The sequence below is a fragment of the Podarcis cretensis genome, assembly GCF_951804945.1.
Source record: "Podarcis cretensis genome assembly, chromosome: 1".
Classification (NCBI taxonomy): Eukaryota; Metazoa; Chordata; class Lepidosauria; order Squamata; family Lacertidae; genus Podarcis; species Podarcis cretensis.
In genome coordinates this window covers 51,920,112-51,939,884 of record NC_137170.1, presented here as the reverse complement: position 1 = coordinate 51,939,884, position 19,773 = coordinate 51,920,112, and the positions used below count along the sequence as shown (strand labels likewise).

Sequence of the window (19,773 nt, the reverse complement as noted above, 5' to 3'; positions counted from 1 at the left end):
GTGTCTTATGGCAGTTTTTTAAGCATATGCACTTGTTTGCATGGTGCACATGGTTTGAAAACAAGGGGTTGGCGGTCCTGTGATAATGCCTCAGACAAAAAAACTCTTTGAGCCACTTCTGTAAGAGCTCGAACACACAAGATAGTTTACTATCTTTTGTGTCATGTTTAAAAGGTGGCGAGAATTAAGCAGACTTGGGTACCAGTTTTTAAGTTACGAAGTTATTGCAAAGACCAGCCTGAACGTAAACAAGTCAAGGAGAGGTGGAGCCAAATGGAGATAGCCTCTCAGCTGAGATAATTGATTGGCCCTGCTTCCCATCTTTCTTTCTGCTGCAACCTGATGGATTGGTAGTTATTAATATTTACTAGATCTGTATGTAGGAATGGGAAAGAGATTGTAGCAGATGTTATAAGGTGAAAAGGGGACTTGTTCAGGAAGTTAGAAATGCTGAACTAAGGAGGGCTACTAGTCTTATCTCAGCCTTCACAAAGGTTCAGGTTTGAGAAGATATTACAGGAAGCAATGTTGTAGTCTTGACAGCTTATGAATGTTCTTCAAAATTTTCCCTTCATACATGGGCCAGAACTCTTTGTCCGGATGTTCTCCTGTGGTTGAACTAAGGCTCTGCCTAAATATCCCAGTAAGCTAGACCCAGAACTGGACATTTCTCAAATCTCTCTGCTTTATTGTGTTAGAAAGAGACTCTGTGTTCTTCAAACTCTGCAATCTGTTGGAGGTGGGGACTGTGCAATTGCTCTTTGTACAAGTGGCCATAGAGTCACTTCCCAGCTACCCTAATGCTAATATTTACCTGTGTACGATGGAGATAACAAATACTGACTAGAAGACCATTACAGAAGAGAGACAGAGAAGAGCAAGAGAAAGGGGGGTGAGATTGATAGTTCTCTAAGCTCCTCCCACACTTACAGTTTGTCTCAGATGAGGACGGGGTAGGGACCTGTTTTACTAAACGGTGGACTAATTTGGAATCTCCAAAGACCTAAATTCCAAGTGATGAATTTGATGTTGCTATTTTCTTTTGATCAAGAGTATATGGCTCAGATTATGGCCTTAGGCTGCTACTAAGAACTTCAAGATCTAACTGTACTGACTCCTGATTTAATTATTTTATCAGTGAGACTCATCTCAATAAATTTGAAGATGATAATTGCTTTGCTGGATTTACGAAGTCCAGCATTCTGTTTCTAGTCAGATGTCTCTAGAAGCTCATAAGCAAGGTAATAGTCACTCTGTGGTGTTTTGTTCATCTGATAGTCAGAGCTGCGCTGCCCCTGAAAATGGAGGTTCCATTTAGCCAGGGCTATTTTCAGGGGGAACTCGCTCGAACTTAGTTCTGGCACCTGTCAGGTGGGTGCCTTTGCCATACTAAGAGAATGAGGGAGGCTTTCATGGTGAGTTCCGGCACCTCTTTTTCTCAAAAAATAGCACTGCATTTAACTAAAATAGACTTTGATGAACCTTGCCTTTACAGTGGTGCCTCGCAAGATGAAAAGAATCCGTTCCGCGATTCTCTTCGTCTAGCGGTTTTTTCATCTTGCGAAGCAACCCTATTAACGGCTTAGCGGATTAGCGCTATTAGCGGCTTAGCGGCTATTAGCGGCTTAGCAGCTTAGAAAAAGGGAGAAAAAAGCAAAAAAAATTGCAAGACTGGCAAGATGTTTTCGTCTTGCGAAGCAAGCCCATAGGGAAATTCGTCTTGCGAAGCGCCTCGAAAAACGGAAAACCCTTTTGTCTAGCGGGTTTTTCGTCTTGCGAGGCATTCGTCTTGCAGGGCACCACTGTATTAATTTGCCTACTCCTTTTAAGAAGTTGCCAAGCTGCTAGTGACTATCCCCACATCTTATTGTCTTACATTATGTGTGAAGAAGTGCTTCCTTTTTAAGTCCTGCACCTAGTCCGTCAGCTACACTGAGTGTACATAAGTGTTATGAAAACAGAAGACATTTCGCTCTAGCTGCTCGCTCCAAGCAATCATGATTTTACAAACTTCTGTGTTCCTTCATAAAGTAAAACCCCATGTTCTCAAGCCTATCTTCATTTGAAAGGTGCTCTGGGCCTTTGAGTTTAGCTGCCTTTCCATACCCATTTGAACCCAATGAAGTTTTTGTATTCAGTTTTGTATATTGTATTCAATGAATATTGAATATCGTGTTCAGTGAATACAATAATTATTCATCTGTATTCACCTTACAGGACTTGCACTACAATCTTGAAGAATTTATGACATGCATCTGTTTGAAAATTACATTTACCCATTAAAAGTGGCTGGTCAATGTACCAAATATTTGTTTTAAGTTCATTTATGTCCAAACCACAATTAAATGGGAAAAAATTAAAAAAATACAAATGAACTGAAACAGGATGCAAATATTTAATGACTTGACTCCTTGGTGTCTTCCATCTGTTCTGACTTCTTTGACTCCTCTCCAACACACATATAATCAAGCACCTCTCTTTGGGCATTCAGAAAGAAGTCATGGGGATCTCATTGGATTTTTGCTGAGAGACATCCAAGAATCAAAGAATTATAAATTGTGGAAGGGATAAGAAATTCAGTCTCTTGGTGTATTCTAGAACAGGATCACAGAAGTAAAGACAGGAAATAGACCTTTTGGCATTTGGATTAAATATCTGCAACAGGAGGATTTTCTAAACAAATGGCAGTTCCCTTATTTTAAGCCAGGATAGCCAAATGTCCTCTGCTTTTTGAAATAATGGCGTAATTATAAGATGTGCATATTGTTTCCTAATATCAGTCCATGTTTATTTGGTGGTCTGAGACCACAAACAATCTAAATGTATGGATGGAATTGTTCTTGTTCCATTGGTTGCTTGTGCCACCAAGGCACCTGAAAGCAAAAATGCAAGGGAGGGAGAGAAAAACCAGGATGGGTGAGATAGTGAGATCCTCAAACTTACTGTCCCTGACACACTGTGACCTGGTTCCTGTTTCTTCATCCTGGTTCAACATTAACCCAGGCTGGGCTGCAATCATTCTTCATCCATTTCCTCTGCAATCTTCCTGCAGTCAGGCAATGGGACAGAGCAGAACCAGAATGCTGAGGACCCTTCTCCTTGCCATTCTTCTGGACCTCTCACTGAGCTACAACCAGGGTAAGGAGAGGAAGGGAGGGGAGAGTTTGAAGAAATCAGCCTGCTCAGCAGTGAACAGGCAGCAATCCTAAGAACATGTGCTAAGGGGATTAATGTTGAAGTCTGCGGTTTCTAAGAAAATGTGTAGGTTTGTGCTGCAATTGACTAGTAGAGCAGATAGCAATACTCATTCTGTTGGCCTCCTACACTGGAAGTTCAGTGTGGCAGATCAAGCATCCAGGGAGAATAGAAAGCTTTATTATACTGAGACCGTTGGTCCATCTATCTCTTATTGTCTACATTCACTGGCAGTGGCTCCCCAGGGTCTCTCCCAGCCCTATCTGGAGATGCCAGCAGTTGAACCCAGGACCTTCTGCATGCTAAGGGAGGCTCTACAACTGAGCTACAGCCCTGAATCCCAGCAGCAGCCCTATTGAAAAAGACTGGCATGGCATGGCTGAGATGGAGAGGATGTGGCAGGCATGTCACTCCATGTTTCAGAGACTCACAGCTTTGGAGCAGGAAGGATCTCAGGTGATAATTGAGCAAAGATGGTGGAGGTGGGGCAGCGCTGTGCCAGAACTCTCTCCAGACCAGTTATCGTTTAGCTTTTGTATTTGAGTATGCCCACCTGAATAACCAAACACACGGGAGTTACATCCCATGATAGTGTGTCTTTTTCCATGCTTCTTGCTGGAAGATTGATGGGACGGGGGGGGGGAGGTGAGGTTCCCCAATGGATGCCTCTTTGTTGGAGTTCTTTATCTATCTTAACAGGAAGGCTCTTCTTTACTCTTAATAGAGTTAGCAGGAACATGGCACTTACCAAAATATTAAAATGTACTCCTCAAGTACCTTTTTGAGGAGAGGCATGTGTATGCAGTTTAACCACTTCAGAAGCAGGGTGTGCCCTCTGGGTTGTATCCAACTAAGCAATACATCAAGTAATGCATTGAAAAGAATTGTCTTATGTTGTTCACGTCGATCAATTTCAGTGGTTTGCATTGGATACAGCCTTATGCCTGCAATGGCAGCTTCCTAAGCAGCAGTTGTATTAGTCTATTGCAGCTCTTCTGAAGCCCCACCAATCAGCTGGTTGGCAGGACTTCAGAAACACTGAACAATCATCTTAAGGAGCCTCTTCTGTTCCAGCCTAGCTTCCCTTTTACCTGTTCAAACCTAGTATCACCTAGTATCAAAGCCTAGTATCATCAGATGAATGGCAGGTAGGCATGGCTTGACCAACATGGCCTAATTATTTAGCTTCATAGGCCAGACATTCCCCACCCCTGACCAAGACTGAAAAGTTCTAATGTCTGAATGTGAAAAAGGGAAATGAGAGGACTACAAAGGTTCAGATTCTGGGGTGGGCAAACAGAGACCAGCACACGTGCCAGCAAAGAGGCACACAGGACGAGGGCTGAGTAAATATGTTTTTCTGTGCAAACAGGAATAGGATAAGTGTCCAGAGAGCAGAAAGAGACCTGCCATTTGGAAGTGGTCAGTTCTGGGCACAACCCTGATACTAAACTGAACAAGAGTCTTGGTTCTACCACCATAAGACTAGAAATATTATTTTCTATTTGGTGCTTTGTGAATACTCTTTTTCATATTCCAGCAGTCTTTTTTTATTGAATTCTGATTTTATAGTTTAAACTCATGTTTATTCCTATATATTGGGTCTCCTGCACGCTGCTTAGAAATGACTGCAACCAAGAGGCATGCAAATGGTTGAAATAAATAAATGCCATAAAGGTGAAGATTAGGTGAGAAATTCACACTGGGTTGTATCCAGCACTGCACACATGGAGTTCCACTGACAGTAGTGTTGGATCAGCCCCATTGAGATCTAGAAGTGAAAACTGGGCATTTGACAGAACTTCCTGTTTTGTCTGTTGTAACACAAGACTGTCAACGGTTGGGCAATGCATTACATCTGTAATCAGGCAGCTGGAGCCTACAAAGGGGAGAGCATTGTAGGAATGCAGAGCTGATATCCTGAAACATGCAACATTATACTGAAAACATGACAATGGCTTGCCCTTCTCCACCATGTGTGGTGTACCTCCGTGGGCTGAATCATCTGGAAATTTTCTTCGTAGCAGCTTTCTGCAGGTGCCCAGTTCTGCTTCTGGACCACTGAGGTCCAGATTGTGTCATCTGATCTGTCTGTGTTTGTGTTGTGGTGGTTAATCATGTCTTGGAGGAGAGGGTTGGCTGTAGGGTCCTTTCCACTCAATGGTCCTTCAGAATTACAATTGCCCCAGTGAATGAGCCTCCACACTAAGGACTGACTGATGGGTGTTCTGCTCTTGCTAGTCTTTCTCGATCAGAAGCAAGCACTCTCTTTGCTGAAGCGCTCAAGGCGAGCCAACAAAGGATACCTAGAAGAGGTGCGCAAAGGCAACCTAGAACGGGAGTGCCTGGAGGAAGTGTGCAGCTATGAAGAAGCCCGTGAAGCCATTGAGTCTAATGCCCAAACAGTAGGTATCATTCCATTTTCCTTCCTGCAGAACAAGGCCTGTTAAGTCACATATTCAAGGGCCCAGCAACCATTGTGAGGATTTCACAGTGGATTTCTTCTTTAATTCCCCAGTCTCCTTCCAGATGTTGTAATTTTATAAAAAAATGTATTAATTTCATAACAACAAAAAGTGCAAACATAGCAAAAAGAAAAGAAACAAATAATAAGGGATTTAAACCACAATGCATCACAGCTTGGAAGTACAAAGACCCAGCGGAGCTCTAAAGGGATAATAAATTGTTCAAACAAAGATACCCTTTACAAATAATAAAGAGTTATAAAAATAAATCTAGGAGGCTTAGTTTGGTCAGAATCAAGTATACACTTCCAGAGTTAACACTAAATACGTTACTTCTGGTAAATTAGCCACCATAGCTGCTAGAGGGCTGTGAAAAAATTGTGTCCTGAGCTTTTTTGACTCATCTACCCATGTACTATCTGAAGTCAAAGGGGCACATTGGTAGCCAGATGTGACACTTTTTCCAGCTCTTCTACACCACTACATTTCTCAGATGTATGTCCCAATTAAATTCCCATCATGATTTTTGACTCTGGGCGCCAAATGAGGCATTAATAATAAATTTGTATAATATAGAAACCATTCCCTTTACATAATGTGTCGTATCTTTGACCAGTCATTCAAAAGGAGTCCGTTGTCTGGTAGCATCTCTTCTCTTAGAGGAACAGATGAGAAATGACCTCCACTGGAAGCCCAATAACCAAGGAAAGCGTTTATCCCCATACATGTTTTTATATATGCTATAGACAACAGGAACGGTTTTTGTAAATAATAATCCATTAAGCAATGTAGTTGACAGGACATTATCGTAAGACTTCCCCTTGTTCCTAAAGACTGGGTGATACTATAGGACAGGCTTCCTCAACCTTGGCACTCCAGATGTTTTGAGACTACAATTCCCATCATCTCTGACCACTGGTCCTGCTAGCTAGGATCATGGGAGTTGTAGGCCAAAAACATCTGGAGGGCCAAGGTTGAGGAAGCCTGCTGTAGGATTTAAGTGGGGACAGGCCTGGTGCAGATGCCACCACCCTATTCAGCCAAACCTTAAAGGTTGTTTTATTAAAATATACTGGCTAGCCATGTCAAAGATCTAAATTTGTACTTCTAAAATGGGTGGATGTTGTTGGACTACAGTGGTGCCTTGCAAGACGAAATTAATTCGTTCCGTGAGTCTCTTCGTCTTGCGGTTTTTTCGTCTTGCGAAGCACGGCTATTAGCGGCTTAGCAGCTTAGCGGCTATTAGCGGCTTAGCGGCTTAGAAAAAGGGGGGGTAGGAAAAAACTCGCAAGAACTCGCAAGACGTTTTCGTCTTGCGAAGCAAGCCCATAGGGAAATTCATCTTCCTCAAAAACGGAAAACTCTTTCATCTAGCGAGTTTTTCGTCTTGCGAGGCATTCGTCTTGCGGGGCACCACTGTACTACGCCCATCATCGCTTGTCCACTGGCCACACTAGCTGAGGCTGATGGGAACTGGAGTCTAACAACATATGCAAGGCTGGCTGAGGGCTTGTTTAATTCATGCAGTAGTTACCCTTGAGCTTTATGCATCTCATAATTGCAATAGATTTAATTTGATGGCAGAAGCAAAATCAGATGTGTCCTCTCTCTTGCTGAGTCATGACAATCATATCTCATGCTGCCTCCAAATTGCTCAGAGTGGTGTCTCATCCTGACAGCTTACAGGGTAAGACCTTTCTAGCATCAGCAGTAGTGTAGAACTGCATCAGTTGACTTACTCATTCTTGGGTATTTCTTTCTAAGTGAGCACTTTTGTTTTGCAGGATATATTCTGGGCACAATACTCAGGTATGCATGTCTAAAGCTCCTGTCAAATACCCTTGCTATTTTGTATATTATTTACCACTGAACCTTATTCCAAGATCTGGCTTTCACAGGCTCTGGAGAATTATGTCTCTACGTCAATGGCCAGTATTAGCCTTGCATATCCCAGAGCAGCAGTTCCTGCAAATACTTATTTGGAGTTAAATCCTTTGAAATCAGCAGAACATCTCCAAATAAACATGCATAGGATGGTAAAGTTGCAAGCATAATCGTAGCATATCTTAATTCTTCCTTCTTCTCTTACCATATTTGATCTTGGAGCTCTTGCTGTGGAAGTCCAGTTGCACAAACTAATCCAGTCATACCATTAAAATTGACCCAACTACTTTGGCCATAACATACACACACACACTTTCCCCACAGTTGTGTCAACTAATTTCCCCCAGCCTTGTCCTCCAGTTTCCTCTCTCTTCCTGTCCCTTCAGTAACTACTATCACCACACCAAGCTTCAAAGTTTTTCATGTTGCTGCTCTTCATCCATTCATGTTTAGTTCTTGGTCAGCTGGACTTGGTCAACTTGCATCTCCTGCTGCTGCCAATGTCCTCCCACCCATTGGCTAGATCCCTGTTTCTGCATAGGATTGATCCTTTCGCTAGTCCTCTCTCCCTTGCTATTTGCCTATCCCTAAGCAACACATCATATTCATTAAGATGGCACTGATGGCAGCTGCCAAAGCAAGGCTGGACCGTTCATCTGTTTTTAAAATGGAGAAACAGAAACTTCTCCCTAATTCATCCTTGCCCAATGTTTGGGTGAAATCCAGTGTCACGTGACATCTGTGCAATGGGAATTTTTGCTTCTCTTTCCCCCTGAAGCTCCCATAAATCTGCTGTGGGTGGTCTCCTAATCCTCCACATCAGATTTGTGGAATTGGGAGTAGAGAAGAGAGGAAGGAGATCTCCTGCTGCACAAACGGGAAGTCGGTTACACTGGCAGACAGCCACAGTTGGATTTCACCCCTTGGGGGCTTTTGGAGCCAGAAAAATGAGAGTTGCTTTCCTATCTCCCAATGGCTGTGTGCTGCTCTCAGTATCAGAGAGGCAGCATGCCTCTGAGTACCAGTTGCTGGAAATCACAAGTGCAGAGAGGGCTGTTGCATTCAGTCCCCCTTGCAAGCTTCCCATGGTCAATCCTGTTGAGCTGTTCTTATGAGCTGAAGATCCCTTTAAGCTGAATTGTATTATTCTCTCCCCAGTATGTAAGTCTCAGAAGCAGCCCAGAACAGCTCTCGATGAGTGCCTGAAAGGTAAGCAGCTTAACAGTGAGTCTGTGATGCCCTGGCGGTGGTGAGTGCAAGGAATCTGCTTTCTCTGAAGAGACTGGAGGCAAATTCTAAATAAGGCAAGATCACTGAGAAACATTCCTCTCAGGAGAGTCCCTCTCTCTTTCCTAAACTCGCAGAGGGACACTGCTGCAAACAACATTTTAGCAGATGTGCGTGATCTATATACCATTTATTATATTCATTGCAGTTACTTGCACCCCCTGCTTTCAGGATACAAATCCTTGCAAGGTATCTTAAAGGAACATTGAACTACACTCATAATTTCACAATAAACAATATGAAGATAGAACAAGTCATCAGGATTCTTGCCCACAGGGCAGCTGGTGGCAGAGCGGGGCATGGGGGAGATCTGCTGCCTAATGTAGACACTAACAATACTGTAACTTGTGAGAGAGACAGGATGGGTTTTGAAATTCACAAATGTAGTATAAAAGAGATGAAGCCAGAGCCTGGTTCCTTGCTGAACATGCGTATCTCTAAAAACAAAAACACATTTGTCTCCTGCAATGTGTGATGTGTCCAAATATCACTTTGGGTTATCTGTTAAGAAAACCAATTAGCAAATATAATAAATGCATAATATTATTATAGTCTGTAACAAACACATTGCAGGAATATCTAACCAATTCCACCAGTACAAGGATTCCTGTTTATTCAACATATCTTTCCCTTCCTCTCCTCTCTCCACCCCACTCCTGAACCTGTTCTGGGGTTTCCCCCATCCTTCCAGAGCAATTTGGGGAGGGAGGGGGACTTGAGGAGGGTGGGGAAAGGAGAAGAGGGGATGCTCCACTGTGCACATGGAAATCCTTGTGCTGGCCTATGAAGTTAGTTGGGGTCCTTCTAAGTCTGTGGGGCATCTTAGCTGTTCCAGAGTATAGCATGGATCCAGCCCTCCTCCCCATATGAAATCAAGATAAAAATTGCCCAACACTTTCTTCATTTTCTTTTCAGCACCAAGGGCAGCCTAGGAGCAAATGTTGTATATTGAAAATAGTTCAATGGTTTTCCATGTTGATATTATCTTCAGAAGGAGTAGCACCCTGAAAGGTGACCTAAAATATATATAATCAGATATAAATACAATAATATAAAGGCCTGTGTTTGGCTTGGGTGCCAAATGTGTCTTGATCAAGGAACGATTGCCTATGTGAATGGTCTATCCCAAACTCTCACCACTGATAGAACATGTATTTTCAAGCACAGCATTTTCTCTGTGTGTTCTTTCTACTGACCCATTAAACATAATGCTTTTCAATGGAGTCAGTTCCCAGATTCAGCTGCCCCTTCTGAAGTGTAGAGCAATCAAGTGTAGCTAAACCAGGGGACATAGAAGCACCTCTGAACTAGCGCTTGTTATGTGTATCAGCCTACATCCAAACCACTGAGATGTCTTGACTCTCTGAATATGCTGCTAGCTGTTCCATTTCACTGCATCCTGTATTTTTCATTCCAACAGGTGACTGTGTCAAAGATGCTGGGCAGAATTATAGGGGATCCATTTCGTTCACCAAGTCAGGAATTGAATGCCAGTACTGGTCGAGCAAATTTCCACACAAGCCTGAGTAAGTTTGTTTGTTTGCTTGTTTGTTTGGGGGAAAAAAAAAATTCTGTGCCACCCTTTGCTTGCAGGGCCAGCCTCTGAACTGGAGACAACTCAAGCCTGACTTCCACTTGCCTTCACACAACACTGGATGGAGAGACTGAGCAGAGAATAAGGATCCAGTCGCCTGCCCATTGCATCTTGTGCATCTTGGATTTTAATTGGAAGCACAAAGTGCAAGGGAGTATTGTACAGGGGAATAGTAGTGTGCTCTAGGGGAAAGGGGGATTTGAAGGCGCGAGTAGCATGACAATAAATGTGAACCCTGAGACACCTCCCCCCTGCAAAAAAAAACCCCTTTGAAATATGTAGGATTTCTATGGCAGTTCCTGGGAAGAGAAATTATTGAGGAAAGGAGACGAAAACTTTGAGAATCACTGAGTTAACCACGTAAACAAAACTTTCAAGGATTAGCACCCACGTCATCAAACGCATGAAGTGTTGTCCTCAGTTATCCTTGGTAGGGGGAATTGTAAGCAATGTGGTTTGAGGGGAATGAAAACAATGCGGACGACAGGGACAATTGAGTAAAAGCTTGAATGTCTTCAGATAAGCACAGCGGCCCTTCCAAATAGCCGTGAGCTGCAAGATAGCCAATGGAGGACATGCCCAGCCAATTGCATCAGGGGAAGGGGGGGTGGAATCTGAAATTGTGCACACGCATATGTGCATTTTGGTGTACATGAACATGCGGTGTGCACATGCTGGGCGGGAAGCCATAGCCAGTCATAGCTGTTCTTGATGTACGTGCACAGTGAAATGCAGACATGTGATTGCTGTACGTGACTATCTGTGTCTGGCCTTCACCTCTTTTTCTTCTTCCGAGGGAGTGCTTTTCATCTAGAATATGCCATAAACTGCAGTGCAGTCCTTTTGGGCGCATGAGCCAGAGTTCCCTTACTGCAAGCCTAACTATAAGAGGAGGGATTTTCTGTTTCCCTGTATCGCTCTAATGTATCCTGCTTTCTTTTAGCTTCAACACAACAAGCCATCCAGGTGCCAACCTCACTGAAAACTACTGTAGGAATCCAAACAACAACACAAGGGGTCCCTGGTGCTACACCCGAAACCCAGTCGTGCGCGCAGAAGAGTGTGCTGTACCTGTGTGTGGTGAGTCTAGTGCTGATGCGCCAGGTATAATAGTAGTAGTAGTAGTAGTAATAATTTATTTATACTCCACCCGTCTGGCTGGGTTTCCCCAGTGTCAGACTTCAGGGACTCAGCTTCCCCCTCTCCCCCTTTGACAGTAGATAAGCAGAACAAAGCAAAAGGCGTCTCTTACCAGTTATAATTTTTAATGATCACAGCGAGAGAACAAAGAATCCATTTCCAGGAATGAAGGTGCTCCCAATTAAGGGTTCTACCCACTTCCCCCCAGTCACCCACGTCACTTTCGCATCTTGCAACCTGATCTTGCAACCACTGTGCTTTCTGAGCAGCCACCTTATCTGCTCACCTTGACCTTGGGCTGAGTGGATGGATGCTTTCCAGTAAAAGGGGGTCTGTTAACTCTCTCTCTTTCAGTGTTTCCTCTCCTAGCTGTTCCCCATCCAGTATTTCCCAGCTTCTGCCTTCTGAACTATGTCCCTCTGCAAACCGCTGTTCTAAATCTATACTGTCCTCCTGCTCCTGGGAAGATTCAGGAGCAGGGGGAAGGGGGGAGGCTCCCACCATTCCTCTTCAGTGCAGCCCTCCTCAGCACAGTCCCTGACACCCAGCCACTCTGGGCGGCTCCCAACACAATAAAACATCAAACATTAAAAATTTCCCTAAACACGGCTGCCTAAAGATGTCTGAGGTAGAGTTTGATTAGGTCCCTCCTTTCAATTCCAGGCATATGTGCACAGCTTCCCTTCTAAAACCAATATAGATACGGTGAAGGAGAACTTCTTAAACAAAACGATGGTCATGGTTCCCTTGCTCCTCTTTTTTCAGGTGAGAACCGGACCTCGGTTCCAATTTCCCCAAGGACCCCAGCGCAAGAGCAAAAGAAGCAAGGGCCTTGTGTGCCAAACAAGGGGCTGCAGTATACGGGGACCCTCTCCGTCACCCTTTCCGGGGCTCAGTGCTTGCCATGGGCCTCAGAACAAGCAAGAGCGATGAGCCACGGGAAACCCTTCCATGGCAATCCTAACCTGGTGCAGAATTATTGCCGCAACCCTGATGAGGACGATGAAGGCGTCTGGTGCTACATCAACCGTCCTAACGTGACCTTTGACTATTGTGACTTGAACTACTGCGGTAAGGAGCCTGCAAGAGACGGGCCTTTGCTTTTTGTGGTAAAGAGGAGTTTCTTGAGACGGGAGGATGGTTTATGTGGGAGAGCCAGATGCATGCTGGGAGTCATGTATGCATGTTGGTATTGGTGTGCACGTGTTGAAAGCTTCACACGGATTTGATGGGCTTCCACTAACTTAATTGCTTTCTCTGGTGGCCTGCAGGTAGGAAGTAGAAAGGGGGGCCAGGAAGAACAGAAGGCAGGGCTCTTGTGCCTTTTAATGGTTATGTAGAGCTGCGATGGGCAGATTGCAGGCTTGCAGGATCTACCAGGGCATGTGTTTGTTTGTTTGTTTGTTTGTTTGTTTGTTTGTTTGTTTGTTTGTTTGAACCCAGAGGTCCACAGCCACAGCCAAGTGCAAAATAATGTCCCAGCCAGGCAGACATATGATAAGAATGCATGTTGAGCCCAGGAGGTTGTGATCAGTAAACAGAACCACAAACCTGCTCTGGATTTTCACCCAATCACTCTTTTTAATCCTTTTAGAACATGGCATGGGAAGCTTAAGTTATTGCTAGACAACTGGGAGTGAGATTGCGAATCACCCCAAGACCTCCCCACAGATCCAAATCTTTCTTCTGCCTACCCCTCTTTTAGAAAAGGAGATGGCTATACAGGAAACACCTGCTGAACACCCCCCCCCACACACACACACATAACTTTTGAAAGTGCAGGAGATAGCCCCCCGCCCCTGCTTGTAGATTTAGCAGGAATGAAGAGACTGACTCTTCTGTGAATTAAGTTCTTCTCCGCCTTGGTCTTCTCTTTCAGAAAGTTTTGTGGATGATTTCGATTATGAGGATGAGCAAAGAGCAGGCCGGACTACTGTCCAAGAACACAAAACCTTCTTTGATCCTAAGACGTTTGGTCAAGGTGAAGCAGGTGAGAGGGCCAAGATAAAGTCAAAAGAAAGAAAAATAACGATTAATTAAGCCACAGCTTCTTTGTACAACACATTGCTGAATTGTCGGACCCTTTTTTAATACTGTATTGGCACAGGGGCTGGAATGGTTTCTCTTCTTGCTGATTGTGGTTACTGGCTCCACCTTGTGGTCAAAGGCAGAAAAGCAAGCAGGCTCTTCTAGAATCCAATTTGCTTTCCTGCCTTCATTGAAGCAGCGGTTAGCGGTTAGCTCTCCAAACTCTCCTCAGGCTAATTTTTTCCTAGTTGGTGTCAATGTTCTTGTTTATCTCATTTTTGGAAAATTATGGCATGGGTTGGACCTGATGAAATCCCATTTCTCCTGTGGCCCTGACTTGCCTCGGTGAGGGAGATGCCGTCTGATGAAAGAACCTGATGTCAATTCAGTGCCTGCTGCTTCTCAAGCACACACTGCCTGAGAATGGCTCAACCCGGTTCTGCTGAAGCAAGAAGCAGACTATCATTTTTGAAGAGGCAATTCCTCTTGAGTGAATGGGGGGAGGGAAATGTCTCTTTTCAGGCAGTGGCTGCTAACCACAGTGTGTAGGAGGGGGTATTAGGAATATACCCCCCCCCTCATATAATCAGTGGCACCTTTTTAATTGATCAGAAACTTTCCAAGCACTCACAGCCTTCCTTGTACACCTTTAGATGCCAGGCGAAAACATTCCTTTTCAACCAGGCCTATGGCTGATTAACATCCTATATCCTTTTAAGTGTTTTTGTGGGAGGGGGTTATTGGTTTGTTTGTTTTATTATGTATTTTGTGTTCTCATTTTGTATTTTTATGTTGTGAATGAAAGACGGTATACTAACTAACTAACTAACTAAATAATAGGAGCCAACATTCACTAGCTCAAAAAAACAAAAAACACCTCTGCCAGACCCAAGGACACAATGGTGTCACATGCTCTGACCTGTACTTGGTTGGCCTTGGTGCAAGATCCCACTTGTACTGTTGCAATCACATGACCTGCTTCATTGTCCAAAGCTCACTGGAGAACCAAGTGTGTTTCAGGCTTCGCGGTGCCAGAGTGGGCACTTAGGGGTGATACTGCTGATGACCCTGTCCATTCCCCAGCGAGATCAGAGCTATAACAGAAGCATCTAACCAGAAGATCCCCCAGAACGTTCAGGAGGTGGGCTACAAGGGGATGCTCTCCCCATCCATTCAGACATGGTCCTATCCAGCCAGAGTTTCTTAGCATCCTTTAACTTAAGGGTGGAATAGCATAAGTCCGATAATCTAGCTGGCACTCATGTAAACCTTTTGAAAGGAATAAAAACAGCATTTTATATAGACTGTCCAGGACTGAACCTATGCTCCAAATCAACTCCCATTATTCACCTTTCCAACAAGATGAGATAAAATTCCAGCTCTGGGTCAATGTCTTAATCACCATCAATTATTATTTTCTTGTAGCAGAAATGCTAGCTTATGAAATATATGTTCATATTTGAGAACTGGGTAGTTACAGAAGAATGGATCTGTATTTCCAGACTGTGGTTCCCGTCCTCTGTTTGAGAAGCAGCACGTATCTGATAAGACTGAGCAGGAGCTGCTGGACTCCTATCTGGCAGGCCGAATTGTGAAGGGATCCGATGCTGAAAAAGGCAGTTCCCCGTGGTAAGCATCATAACTGAGGTTTGCTTATGTTCCTTTCCCATGCCTGTCTACTCTTTTGCATGGATGGGTGACCTTTCGGAACTCCGTAAATGGCACTAGCAACTCTAGGAAGAGAGTTTCGCAATTTGTGTTTCTGCCTCGTTCTTCCTTTGAAGCACAAGAACAGCCTGTTAGTGCAGTAGAAAGATGCTAGTCTGTTTTGTTCTCTGCAGCCTGTGCTCTGGTCATGTGCTATTTCGGCTAAGACACTGAGACTTGCCTCTCTTTCCCTGCCTATTTTGTTCTAGGCAAGTGATGCTGTTCAGGAAGAGCCCCCAGGAGCTGCTATGTGGAGCCAGTCTCATCAGTAATCGCTGGATCCTAACTGCTGCCCATTGCATCTTCTACCCACCTTGGGATAAGAATTTCACTAAAGATGACATCATTGTACGGATTGGCAAACACGACCGGAAGGTGTAAGAGATTGGAAAGGAAATTATAAATCTTTCAAATTACATACTGACCATAGGCCATAAGAGCTCTATATAAATGCCTCTTTTCTATATGGGAAAAGGGAAACCATTTGGGGACACAGACAAAAATCCTAGAATTGTAGAGTTGGAAGGGACCCTGAGGATCATCTAGTTCAACCCCCTGCAATGCAAGAATCTCAGCATCCATGAGGTGATGGCCATCTAACCTCTGCTTAAGAACCTCCAAGGAAAGACAGTCCACCACCTCTTGTGGGAGTCTGTTCCACTGCCAAACAGCTCTTGCCATCAGAAAGTTCTTCCTGACGTTTAGTCAGAATTGATTCTGGGCATGCAGAACACTAACCATGCTTTTTGGTGTCAAGGGAAATCTTCCAGGATCCAAGGTGTCATGCATCCACACACTAAATTCAAAGTATGCACATTTTAAATATCATTCTTAGGCTTGCCCCACTATGCCAAATGGTCAGAAGTCCCAGGGGCTTAGCATTTACCCAGCTTTGGTTTTCTTTTTATGGAGGTCTCTGGAAGGTTATGGTGTTTTTAAACTTTATTGACAAATATACAGATTGAGCATAGATTTAGGGAAAACACACTAACAGAAAGCCGGTTTGATTGCCTGACCTCCAGAGAGAGGCAACTCTAATGAAGGCAATTTTTCTGAACTTGAATAGCCCATAAAGTCAGCTCTTTCTGTAGTCTCCTTCATTCCCTTGTCCAGAAAAAAAATAACAGACCTAGATTACATCATTCTTACTTAGGGGAGGGGGTTATGCTTATGCCCCCACTTCTATGATCTTTCATTCCTATCCAGTACATCCCAGAGTGTTCCTGTATCAAAAAGTAATTCTCTAGCAATTAGTTCACATGGAGACACATTACCTGAACATACAACCTGCATTTTTTTCCCCCTTGCCACAATTAAGGAGCCTCCAGAAGTCCTATTTCACCATCTACTTGGCTTGGGCTTATTGTAAACTGTAGTCAAGTTGAAGGCATCTTGATGATAGTATTTAAATATGTCAATTGCTTCTCTCTCTCTTTTTGGGAAATGTTTCAGCTATGAGAGGACCATGGAGAAAATTATGTTGATAGAGAAAGTCATCATTCACCCCAAGTACAATTGGAAGGAGAATCTAGACCGGGACATTGCACTGTTACTACTGAAGAAGCCCGTTGAGTTCAGCAACTATATACATCCAGTCTGTTTACCCACTAAAGAGATTGTTCAAAGGTAAGGAGACAGAAGGTGATGGTTGTAATGGGAGCAGCCCCATTCAAAATGATAGGGAACCTGTCAAGCTAAGTCAGTGGTTTGTAAACCTTTGGTGAGGGGGACAGTTGGCCCATCCAGACATTGTGTCATCACCTAAGTAGATTGTGAGTGTCCTCAAACATGCATCTTCCCAGTCTTACCACTGATAAAATCTGGAATGGCAGCAACATTGGGAAAAGGCAACCTTGGGATTGACTGATGAATCCCTTTCTGCCTTCCACTGAAGGTGGGCAGTCTTCACAACTGTTCATATTTTCCCAGTAGTAGCAGTAGCTTCAATAGGTTCTTTATTAGAAAACAGCATGCAAGATAACTGTTAGATAAGGGTAGGGTGCGGCTAACCTACCGTATTTTTCGCCCTATAGGACGCACTTTTTCCCCTCCAAAAATGAAGGGGAAATCTGTGTGTGTCCTATGGGGCGAATACAGGCTTTCGCTGAAGCTTGGAGAGCGAGAGGGGTCGGTGCGCACCGACCCCTCTCACTCTCCAGGCTTCAGGCTTCAGGAAGCTATCAGCAAGCCTGGGGAGCCGGCGGGAATTCCCACAGGGCTCCCTAGGCTGCAAATAGCAGCTTGCCGCCTGGCGCGTGGGGCGTCCTGAAGCAGAGCGCCCCTCGCGCCGGGCAGATATCCGCAACCTGGGGAGCCCTGCGGGAGTTCCTGCAGGGCTCCCTACGCTGCGGATAGCAGCCTGCTGCACGAAGCACGGGGCGTGCTGAAGCAGAGCGCCCCACGCTTTGGGCAGACACCGGCCAGCCCCACAAGCTCGGGGGACAGCGGGGAGGCGCAGCGCCGCCATACCGCTGTTCCCCGACCTGGTTTGGTTTCCCCGACCTGGTTATGGGGGGGAAATAAAGGAAAAAATTTTCCCCTTTATTCCCCCCCCCCCAGAAAAAACTAGGTGCGTCCTATGGGACGGAGCGTCCTATGGGACAAAAAATACGGTACATGATATTGAGAGCTTAAAAGTAACCTTAAATAAGTCCCACTTTGGCTTACTTCCAATTTAAGTGTGCAGAACGTTACAACTCAATTGCTTCATCTACTTTGGCCTCTGGTTCCACCAATCATTGGTATGTGGCCCCCAGAAGACAGTTTATGAGGGTATGTGGCCCTCAAGCTGAAAAGCTTTCCCCACCCCTGCTTTAAGGGTTCTGTTTCCTGAAGGGAGTTGCCTGCAACAGAAGGTGGGTTGCCTAAAGAGAATGGGTAGAACACTTGATATCCTAGCAAAAGGATTTTAGGAAGCTGGCTGGACACACACTTCTCAGCCATTTGCGCTGAATTAAAAAGTAGATGGGCAAAGAGTGCAAAATGAATAGGGAGCCTAAGTTCAGACGGATCTTAACTGTGAGTACCTAGTCCAAAGTACTGATTGCAAAAGGAGCCCCATATGCAGACCTGGGGTGGAAGATATGAACCTTAAGACAAATGATGGATTTACTGGTAGGGATGGTGTTTGTTCTTCTTGCCTAATAGAATGCACATGTGGCAGCTGTGTGCAAAAGAGGCCAAATGCAGAGTAAAGTACACATGGATTGTACACCCACAGCCATTGCACCTTGTAGGCCAGGGGTCATGCACACGTGAGACAGACAGTGTGTGTTTAAAGAGTGTTTCTGTTCCCACGGTTGCAGAAAAACAATGAAAGCACAGACAGTCTGGAAAACTCGGGATTTTGCAAAGAGCAAAATGGAAACATCCTGTTTGATGTAACTTGCCATTGTATTGCTGGAGTCTAGCCTTGCTTCCTTCCCTACGTGCTCTAGATACCTACAGAGGACTTCACCATGGGTGCCTTCCTTCCTGTAGCACCCTGGTCTCTGCTGAAGAATTCAGCACACACAAGAGACACCAGTTTTTTGTTTGGAGCAGTGTAATTAGGATTAAGACAAATCATTACATATACATAACAAAAGGAAACATGTTTTGCCTACAAATGTCAGCCAAAATGATTTTAAGCTACTGGGGTTTGTGTTGTTTTTTGTTCTGTAGCCTGATGCTAACAGGATACAAAGGGCGTGTGACTGGTTGGGGAAACCTACAAGAGACATGGACCTCTGGCAGGTCACCTCTGCCTGGCATACTACAGCAGGTGAACCTCCCTATTGTGCCACGGGAAACTTGCAAGGCATCCACCAAGATTAGAGTCACAGACAACATGTTCTGTGCAGGTACGTTTTCCTTAGCATCTGATACGTTCTTTCAACCGAGGGAGAAACTGGTGAGGTTATATATCTGTGTGGTTGGGAATACTGAAGGAAATGCTAATGATTTCAACTGGAAGTGAGCCCAAGCCACATGTTTCAAGGGAAGGAGAGTATGAGCCAATCTGAACTGGGATGAGAGATGATTACCACTGTAAGACAGCCGGAACTCTCCTTCGCCATATAAATACTCCTACCCCCAATCCCCTTGGCTGGTGACAATCTGAACTCCCAGACTGGAGAATCTTGACAAGTGGCCTCCCATCACAAACTGGGTAACACCTCAGTGGCCTCCAGCTGTGTCTAAGGGAGGGATATTTCCCTTTGGTCTGGCTAGTACTGTTCCCCGAGTGAAGCTGCTGCACAAAATAGGAAGACCCATAAGCCTACATGATGTCCTCTAATTTAATGCTAAGAAAGGCACCACCAGTCAGGTGAGAAACTTGTCCAAGCTAGCACCAGGCCCTGAGCAAAATTGCAACAGGCCAGGAACTCCCAGCCTGGAGTGGGGAGAGAAAATAATGTATTTGTGTGGGCAGTGTGATGAAAATCCAGGCTAGACACCAGGCTGTGCCTTTGACAAAGCTCAGCTGAGAAG

The 19,773-nt window shown here is 44.6% G+C and overlaps 1 protein-coding gene across 1 annotated transcript in view; it reads left to right on the top strand.

The window, feature by feature from the left end:
* Nucleotides 1–19,773, top strand: part of LOC307227006 (uncharacterized protein) — a 39,230-nt gene that overhangs the window by 17,638 nt on the left and 1,819 nt on the right. The window contains exons 7-18 of the mRNA XM_079996075.1: nucleotides 3,053–3,138; nucleotides 5,437–5,600; nucleotides 7,445–7,469; nucleotides 8,703–8,753; nucleotides 10,252–10,357; nucleotides 11,369–11,505; nucleotides 12,331–12,636; nucleotides 13,445–13,555; nucleotides 15,096–15,222; nucleotides 15,510–15,677; nucleotides 16,753–16,926; nucleotides 18,964–19,142. Of these exons, the coding sequence (XP_079852201.1) occupies nucleotides 3,053–3,138; nucleotides 5,437–5,600; nucleotides 7,445–7,469; nucleotides 8,703–8,753; nucleotides 10,252–10,357; nucleotides 11,369–11,505; nucleotides 12,331–12,636; nucleotides 13,445–13,555; nucleotides 15,096–15,222; nucleotides 15,510–15,677; nucleotides 16,753–16,926; nucleotides 18,964–19,142 (1,634 nt within the window). The remainder of the gene's footprint in view (nucleotides 1–3,052; nucleotides 3,139–5,436; nucleotides 5,601–7,444; nucleotides 7,470–8,702; nucleotides 8,754–10,251; nucleotides 10,358–11,368; nucleotides 11,506–12,330; nucleotides 12,637–13,444; nucleotides 13,556–15,095; nucleotides 15,223–15,509; nucleotides 15,678–16,752; nucleotides 16,927–18,963; nucleotides 19,143–19,773) is intronic.